Raw genomic sequence first — 9,499 nt, 5'->3', positions numbered from 1 at the left:
AAGTGTTGTGTTTTGCCAGATGGCCTCAGGCTTGAGACAAACAAATTTGCACCTGCAGCAAAAAGTCTGTGGTCTGTTTACACAGGCCTGCTTGGTGTTTACATAATGACGGACTCAGTTAACGAACAGAATGAAAGGAATGGGAACTCAAGCATCAAACTGTATGGTATTATCTATTCATCTTTCAGATGCATTAGCATTGTCTGCATGAAAAGACTAGCAAAATGTAGTTGGCAGCTGAGTAAGGGGTGCTAAAGAGGTAAAACTATTTATTCCCGTAATGTTTTGCGTCCAACCAAAAAGGACAGTAAATTGTAACTTCACCAGTTTCTATTTGTCCTTTCATTGACACCTTTGGTTAGTTGGACCTCTGAGATATTGTTTGTAATCCTGTATGTCTCCAGAAGACCCTCAAGACCCTGCCAGCCCTCAAGTCCATAGCAGACACAGACAAAAACACAATTTCTGGGTTTAAAACCAGTTCAACTTTATTAGAGGAAATTGGTGAATAAAAAAAGGCAAAACAAATGCATGAAAATGTCGAGGCCTCTCAAAATTTGATGGAATCAGACGACAGACTGTGACTTATCCAGCCTCCTGTCGTCCTCTGAGTAACGCCGGAACGTCTCTCCCAGCAGGGGCTCCAGGGCCTCAGCCGAGCGGTGAGAGCGAGCTCGCACAAAGCAGCCAACAACGCCACCCAGCACTGCCACAACCACCACTGCCATGACGACAGCCACAGTGATGATCTCAGACAGGGTTAAGGGACGAACTGTAAAGGGAGTGAGATGAGAAGTGGGAGCCATGAGGGTTCATTGGAGTTTGTGAGGTTGTGTACATGTGTATTTGATGCTCACCTGGCCACTGGACCTCATATGAGTATCCCAAGTTTTCTGGGGCTGAGACAAACATCTCAGCATTGGTGACAGGAGGCCAAAAAGGAACCATATTGAATCTGCGGTTGTGTCCAATCGGAGCGTTCTCCTCGGGGTAAACAATTTCACCTGCATGAAGGGAAAAGTTATTGTTACTGTTATCTGTTCTTTCTTCCAAATGAATCCTCTTGCCATGTTTGCATGTGTATCAAACTGTGTACCTGGTTGGTGCCTGCGGAGCCACTCGTCAAAGACTGCGTCAGTAAAGGTGTGCAATAGGACAAAGATAGGATCATTAGGCGACAGGTGAGTCTGTCCACCTGTCCCATTCAGATAAAGGTGGGCCAGGTTGTGGAGGCTGCGAATGACAGGGTCATACATCCCCTGGGGGGCACTGTAGCCTAGAAAATAAAGAATTTAAAAAATGAATAAATGAATTAATATATATATATATATATATATATATATATACATTTTTATTTTTTTAAAGAAAAGTTGAATGAAATCTCAGATTTACCAAAATAGGAACAGCAAATGCTGTGTTGGAGCTAGCCATATGTGTATGTGGGTAGAGGAATGAGTGAGTGAGAGTTTCTGCCTTCAGTTTGTATCTGTAACAGAACTTTTTCATTTTCTGAGAAGCTCAGCTTCAACATTCTTCCTCTGATTGATGGGAGGATTGTAAAATTCAACCACATCTCATGGCTGCACACCTTCAATGGTGTTCCTGAAGCTCTCGGAAGAGGTGGAGTAATAAGGAGGAGTGTCAAAGGTGTTGAGCTCCAGACAGTCCAACACGTCCTGGGGCTCTGGCAGCTTCTGCACCATGGGCCTCGCCACGTTGCCTGCTGGGTTCCTCCTGATGGGACTGCTCTCTGTACCTTGTTGACAGAGGACGCAAGGTCAGCGGTAAAGTTGTTTAACTGAAGTGAAACACACACATCAGCACAACACAAAACATCATCTTGGGATGATCGACTGTAGAGTGATCAGGCTTGTAGTTTACATAGAGGAGGAAAAAAAATATGATTATAAAAGTTGTATATCATTTAACCACTTTCTAATTCTGTCTGCAAGATTTGACTAGTTTGATCAGTCTTAAACATGACAGCATGGCAGTTAAATTGTTTAATTTTTCAATAAGTCAGCTGTAGCAAGTAAGAGCTTTGTGACTGAAGTTTTTTTCTTTTCTCTTACATTTGTGATCCATGTCTTTCCTTTTTGTGTGGTTTCGCTCCTACACACAATTGGAAGGCTACATAACTGAGCTGTCTCTGTGTTTGAAGATTATTCCCTCAGATCAAAGGAAGCAGTAGACTGCTAGATTCTTGTCTTCAACAAGCAGATGCACAAATGAGGCAACCCTCATCCACTAACCCATTTAAGGAGATGTTGCTTGTTAGTGCAGGAAACACCAGACCTGTTAGGACTCTCCAAGGACCAGGAGAGAGTAACCAGTCAAACAGTGGTCACTTGCATATTCAACTATTAATCAGTCATTATATTTATTATATTATATTGATCATATGCAATTAGAAAGCATCTCTCTTGAGGGACTTCTAGTTTTGAAAAACAAAAGCGAATATATATATATATATATATATATATATATATTAATTATGGAATTCAATCCAAAGAGAAAGCACTACATAAACTTGATTTGTTTGAATTTAAAGGAAGAAGTTGTGACTAATCTGGTGCCGGTGTGGAATTAGTGCCAATCCTTACAAATCTAATCACCCTGCCAAACTTACACAGTATTAACATATTATGTTAATAATTCTATTATTCTATGCTAAATCTCGTGACTCATTATGAATTTACACTCGGAAACAAACTGTTGTAAGCTCTGATGTCCTCTAATGTGGAACTTAGATGTAAGGTAGATACTCAAAGCAACCCACAAGGCTAAGTCTGACAACTAAAGTCTCGGCAGTTTCAAACAAACTGCACTAATAGTGAGCAGTATTGAATTTAGCACAACAGCTGCGCGGTATTATTTATAGCAGCATATGTTCTGCATGTTCTCTTTACGAGCTCTTTGCCCTCTTTTTCAATGCAGCTGAGATGATGCTGTATATCAGCAGCACCGCTTGGCTTAACGGTGAGGTAAAGTGAGTGAGTGTGACTGTCTTTACTGTTGCAGACTGTGCCCAAGGTGTCGTAGTCCTCCACGTTCTCGCAGATGACCCTCCACTGTGAGAACACAGAGTTGGAGCTGATAGAGCTCATGTCAAATGAGCTTCTCGCTCCCAGCAGGTCGTCGGTGCAGATGTCACACTCACTGCCTCCGATGGCAAAGTTCCAGTAGGGCAGGGCAAAACTGGCATCACCCAGCATGTCCTGCTCAGACGAAAGATGGATTGACTAATTTATACAACGGATCTGTTGAAGCTAAGCACTTAAATCTGCTTTGTTCTCTTTTTTTTATTCAACTATCTTTTGTTCCACCTCTCCCATCTTATGCCAATTCCTCCATTATTTCTTCCTTATTCTCAATTTCTCCTGCTTCCTACTCTATAGTTAAAGATATTCATGCACTCTCTTTGTCCTCCCTTCCTTCTCTCAGCTCACCTGCATGTCTCTCTCCAGTTGCAGCAGGTGAAACCGATGCCAGGTGACAAAACCTGGGCCCTCATGGGAAAAGTCAACTCCTCCAAAGCTGGCCTCGCCCGGCCCCAGATAAGTCTTACTGACAGAGTAGTAGTGGCTCCAAACAAAGTAATTGTAAATGGTGATGTTCTCAAACTGCGGGGTGTTGCCATCAGGCCCAAACACCTCCTGGTACCTACAGATAAGAAGAGGAAGACACTCGTTCAAAATTATGCAATCATTTCCTCCAAGGCCTCATGATTGATTTTAGGTGAATGGGCACATGCAATGTAGATATTGTACTGTATGTACATCTTATTCCACAATGTAGCTGCCAAAGGAAACTTGGCTACAAATTGGTGCCTTGTAGCTAAAAAAAAAAAAAAAAAAAAAAAAAAGGAAGGAAGGAAGGAAGGAAAAAAGTTAATTTATCGATTAGGAGGTTAAATGGGTTTCTCTACCTGCAGGTAACATTCACCTCAAAATTCATATTACTATCCTCAGCTGACGTATAAGGTGGTTATTCACATATTTATATAAACCAAGTGCTACTTCTACTTAATTTGGACCACCTGCAGCTTTTACAGAAAACTTTCACAGGAAATGTTATGTTGCTACTGGTAATTAATGTGACAGCATAGGTTTACCTCTATGCATAATGCATATCTTTCTATTGCCAACATTGGCTGAGCCTACTTATGCTTTGGCAAAGCTTCTGGTCTGAAAATAAAAACTGGCAAATTCCTCCATTGAAGAAGAAGAAAAAATACAAACATTCATATTATTATATCATTATCTTTATGTACCTTCTTGTACAGATGACCAGGTCAGGGTGGACGGTCCTCTTAGCTTGGTCCAAAGCATTGACAAATGCCTGCTTCTCAGCTGTGCTCATCTGCATTAGATTCCTCCTTACTACAGAGGGGTTAATGATGTGGCAGAATGGAAAGAGGGAATGAGTGGTTTTGAGTGTAGAGGAAAGAAAACATTATTAAAATTTAACATAGACATTCCCTTTTTCTCTAGCAGAAAATGCTGCCTAAACTCCCCTGGCTGATGTAGACCTGTGAAATCTTAAAAAGCACAGCAGGAGAAAGATATTAGAAGTTGTCTTCAATTTTCAGGTCCCAACAGCATCAGTTCTCTTACCCACAGAGATTCTCTGATCACAGTTTGGTCCCGTCAGCCCGTGTCTGCATCGCCCACAGTTGTAGCCACTGAAATTACCATTACACTGACAAGTGCGGCTGTAAAATCTCAGCGGCCACCTCTCTCTGTCATCCCGTCCGGAATAGGGGTACTGGGGTCCATGGCGGCGGGTGTCGGCAGCAATGGTCACACACTGCCCTCTTCCTGTGCTAGCGCCGCATTCATCCCCTGCTACCCCAGTTGGAGATGGGCAGCACTGGCCACTCTGCAGCGCTTCAACAGTGGTGCACTCCCGGGGGAACTGGGCAACCGATAGGCTGGCACAAAAGGTCACCACCACGAGACCCACTCTCCAAATGCTAACACAAGCCAGAGAGGAATTTTAAAAAGAGGCATTTTAGATCATTTAAACAGGATAATAAGGGAATAATCTTTGTTTTGATATTACAGAGAATTTAGTACATTGTTTTAAGTCTTTACACCTGTTATTTTTTCCATTTCACATTTTAAATTTCAAGGGCCAGAGCTCACTGCAGAACACAATTGGAGAGCCAGAAACACTTTCATACACAACCAACATACCCTTGATTAAACTTAAGAAAACCAACTGTGACTGTTATTTATTTGTTTATTTATTTATTCATTGATTGATTGATTGATTGTTTTGTTAAACCCAGTTGTTTCAGTGTTATACCAAAACTTTACTTCTTGGACAGCCCTGCAGGCACTGCGAGGCATTAATTCACAAAGCCATTAGTTTACAACTCCTACAAATTTATATATGTTTTCAACGGTAGATTGCAATAATAATAATTTATTTGAACAGTTTTTATGGCTAGATTTGCTTGTCCTTGAAGTTTTTAAATGAACATTTGGAGTGACCAACATTATAGCAGCAGAAGCAATTATTTTACAGCTCAAAGAAAATATTAGAAATATCTAACATATTTGCACCTTGGCATCTCACATTAACATACAAGCATTCATTCTTATTATTAAGTTGCAAGAAGTTTTGGCTGTCGGTTATAAATATGCTCCCCTACCTCTGACTGTGCATGCTGCTCCTCTGTTTGCAAAACTGCAGTCCCCCCCAAGAGTCGGCTAATTTACCTCTTCTGTCTTAAATAGCAACCGAGCACATGACCAGACCTTTTGTGTAAGCACATTCACAGAAATGCACAAATATGCTGCCACACACAGCCGGCTACACAACACTCGAGGGTGCTTGAACACTTTCTCAAACATTCATTCATATGCCTTGTGATCATAGCTCAAATGACGACGGTCTTTGTGATCTCTCGCAGAAAAGACTGTGAGATGGCGTTCACGCTGAAGTCATACTCAATAAAACTCTCCTGCAGATGAGTAACTACAATGGGTTGTTATGTGAGGAGGCAGACAGGTGACTAGGAGAAAAAAAATATGAAGATAAGAGCATGCAAACTGTAAAAGACCATACTGGGGGGCATGATGGGGAAAAGAAAAGCATATTGAAGAATATCAATTTAATTTGTTTTTTGGTCAAAACTCAAGCAATAACATAAAGGTAGAGAGTTACAATGAGTACAAATGAAATCAAGTTTTAAACTTCATTCCAGTGATGAAATAAACATCTTTTTTTTTTCTTTAAGGCTGTAGAGATTAATGAGACACTTCAAATCATTCCCTTTCTTCATGCTATTACATTGTTTTCAGCTTCTTAGTGTTGCATCACTGATGTAGTCAGTATGAAACACATTTCTCAGCAATTCCTTTGCAGCCTTAAAACTTTACACTTTATCAGCCTAGATACATAACTGTGTCACATTAGCAAACATCTGCACATATAAAGAATAAAGCTTTTTAACTGTGTTTTACTCACCTACACATTTATACATGCAAATAGTGTTACCCCAAATCATTCTCTCAGTTAACATGTACACACAGACAGATACACAGATAAATGCACCAAATATAAATGTGATGCATACACATGTGTTATTACGAGCAGAATCCAAGGCAGTTTGTTGGGTTCGGTAAGCGTTGGAGTATCTAGAAGAGTTTATTATCTATGAAATGTAGAATTGAGATTGAGTGCACAATTTGAAAGTGGCATTTCAGGTTTTATTTAGATACAGTAGAAACAGACAAAGGCTCAGACCCCTATATGGAACTCCTGAAGTCTTCTGAGGGGTCTGGTTCCGGGCCAGCATTGGCTAACTCCTGCGTGGATCTGGGTGAGAGGTCTGACATGGCAATCGGTGGCTGCTCATCTTGTTGCTGCTCCTTTTGTTTGGCTAGGGTTGAACCCACATGCGAGGGCTCAAGCATAGATATCCTAGTAGAAAAGAGAGTAGAATAGGTGGCAAAGACTAAACAGTTGTAATGGAGAAATGTTAAAAATTATAAACAAAAGTAAAAAATAAAAAACAGTTAAAGCATGATAGTTTCTGGAAGCATTGAGTAAAAAAGGAAGACTAGAAGAGTAGAAGCACAATGCAAATTAGGATGGTACTTGTGTTGTTTTAGAGAAAAACAGAGACTCTGACCTATTTGGGAAATTAAAATGATGGTAAAATACAAACACAGTTCAATTCATTGTGTTTAAAATGGCTGTCAAACTGCTGCTGAATATCCTGCTGTGAGCAAATGCTAATATTCTCACTGGAAGGCTGTTTATTTAACGGCTTTCCCGCCAGATGGAGAAGCATCCACACTGTGTTGAAATGAGATGCACTGGGAGGTAATGACATATGGCAAAAAAAAATGGTATGTATATGTTTTAATAGTTTATGATTAGAAAATTCTATTATTCTTCCAGATGTGACTTGGTGCAGATTTAAGTTGTCAAGTCTCAAGTACAGCAGAAAATATTATTATATTTCTCTCAGGTTCTATCTTTTACAATATTGCGCATCCCTGTGGTGCTAAAAAAATACTCAATACATACTGTTTGATAGAAGAATAAAAGGGACAGAGTGTTGCCAGTTAAACATGGCAAGCTATTGTTTAGTAATTTAAGAAATAAAGTAGAAATAAACTGCAGTTTTATTAAGTCTATCCAGACTGGTTGTTTAAGATGCACATATGAACTCTATTTACATAAGAATTTTAGGCCTTTTTTAGACTGTTATGATGTAATATGCAGCTGTATATTTTTCACTACTGTTTGTTGTTAATGTAGCTGCATTGCAGATGTCTACAAGCACAATGTAAGCTGCCACATCTTACCAGTTCTGCAGCAATGAGATTACAAGTTGAGCTAACCTGCCTGAGGGCTCTACATCAGTCTAAGTCAAAAGCAGCTACTTCTTAAAAGCCCCAAACCAACATTACAAAAAAACTGAATATCAAAGACGGTGTAATATAGTAAATATATATATATATATATATATATATATATTGAGAGAGAGAGAGAGAGAGAGCAAGAGAGAGAGAGAGAGAGAGAGAGAGAGAGAGAGAGAGAGAGAGAAAGTGAATACTTGTGCTATGGTTAAGTTATTTAAAGTTATTTAAATTATTTTAATTACGGTCTTTGGAAAAGCATACCTTGCAGTAATGGATTGTAACTAAGTGCATTACTCAATTACTCCTACTACTATTTTGAACTTGTCGTACTTTACTGCTTCTTCATAATCAGTAAAAAAAAAAAAAAAACTAAATTATAGTGGAAATATGATAAGTTATGATTCCATATTTCAGATTTATTTATCATCTGCAGACAGAGGACTCTCAGTCTGGAGAATCAGGTTTCCTGGTGACTGAGCTAAGCTAATGGCTGAAGGGTAGCACTAGAAGATCACAATTTTTACCGTGTACAACAACTCAAACTTCAAACTTTCATACTGAGCAAACATTTTCTCAAATTGATATAACATTTTGGAGATAAGTGTTTTAGATGTCAACACATTCACTCTTTTTAAGACTCCTTCTGAGCAGCTGTTAGCATGGCTTGCCCATTCAGATTTTATTTCAGATTCATCAAACTGAGAGCACTCTGACTCTTGTCACAACGCAAAGATAAAATGAATGTTTTAAATTAAAAAATATTGAGTTTTTTTATGAGACCGTTCACTGTTCTCAAGGTTATTGTGTTGCTTTCATCTTTTCTTCTTAAACCACATTGTGCATAAAAGTTTTCCTTTTGTTGTTGAAATTTAAGATGACACATTGAAACAGCTCCTAATAATTCTCTTAACAGGAACACATTCTATGATAACCTTGTTGTTTGTTTCATAATTCAGTAATAGTTTGTTTATTGTCCTTGCGGTTCCCCTTTGCCTGCCACTAATGTTCACTTGCACTTGCAACACAAATACAGTCAGCTTAAGTTAAGAATCAGTTTCTATTTATGTTTCAAATTAGCATTTATACACATACTCTATATCGCCTTGACTTGTGCTGTGTTTCATTCTTTTGCATATTGTTACCACATTCCTTCATATAGTCACTGTGGGCACACACACCTTTAGCTTATTACTGATCCAAGCCTACTAGTCTGATTAGAAAGAAATCATGGTATTACCCAGTAATGCTCTGGCTTCACAATTTCTCTCTTTCATGTGATGCAGTAAGCAGAACCCTGAGCACGTAGGCTACAAAAGAGCCTAGAGGTAATCAGCTGAGAAGCACACAAGTGGCCGTTTCTATGAACCACAAGTCTGCAGGTCATTGTGCGATATTTGGTCAGCTGACAGTTGAAAAGACTGACTTTCAACAAGGAAACTGATACAGTAGAACCAAATTGATGGTGGCAGAAAATAATACTGTGGAAGGAGACAGTAAGACAGAAAGGAGACAGAGAGAGAGAGAGTAATAAAACTGGGGACCTCTGATTAAAAAAAAAACAAAACTGCTGAATGCTGATTATCACATGTTCATGTTTGATTGATCAAAGTATTTTG

The 9,499-nt window shown here is 39.2% G+C and overlaps 1 protein-coding gene across 1 annotated transcript; it reads right to left on the bottom strand.

Annotated features, from left to right (window-relative positions):
• Window positions 1-566: 566 nt before the first annotated feature.
• Window positions 567-5,736, bottom strand: tyrp1b (tyrosinase-related protein 1b). The gene is made up of 9 exons (XM_041983442.1): window positions 5,660-5,736; window positions 4,617-4,975; window positions 4,274-4,382; window positions 3,450-3,663; window positions 3,014-3,218; window positions 1,589-1,756; window positions 1,097-1,276; window positions 858-1,004; window positions 567-772 (listed from the first exon to the last, which is right to left on the bottom strand). The coding sequence occupies exons 1-9, from the start codon at window positions 5,671-5,673 to the stop codon at window positions 567-569; spliced, it is 1,602 nt and encodes a 533-aa protein (XP_041839376.1). The 5' UTR covers window positions 5,674-5,736.
• Window positions 5,737-9,499: the final 3,763 nt, after the last annotated feature.

This window comes from Melanotaenia boesemani, chromosome 4 (assembly GCF_017639745.1).
Source record: "Melanotaenia boesemani isolate fMelBoe1 chromosome 4, fMelBoe1.pri, whole genome shotgun sequence".
NCBI lineage: Eukaryota > Metazoa > Chordata > Actinopteri > Atheriniformes > Melanotaeniidae > Melanotaenia > Melanotaenia boesemani.
This window is presented reverse-complemented; position numbering and strand designations above follow the sequence as displayed.

Excerpts from the sequence above, each read along its gene's own strand:
- tyrp1b (XM_041983442.1), bottom strand. Across the intron at positions 3,664-4,273 it reads CTGGTCATCTGTACAAGAAG|GTACCAGGAGGTGTTTGGGC; the intron begins GTACATAAAGAT and ends TCTTATCTGTAG. Across the intron at positions 1,277-1,588 it reads CTTCAGGAACACCATTGAAG|GCTACAGTGCCCCCCAGGGG; the intron begins GTGTGCAGCCAT and ends TTTATTTTCTAG.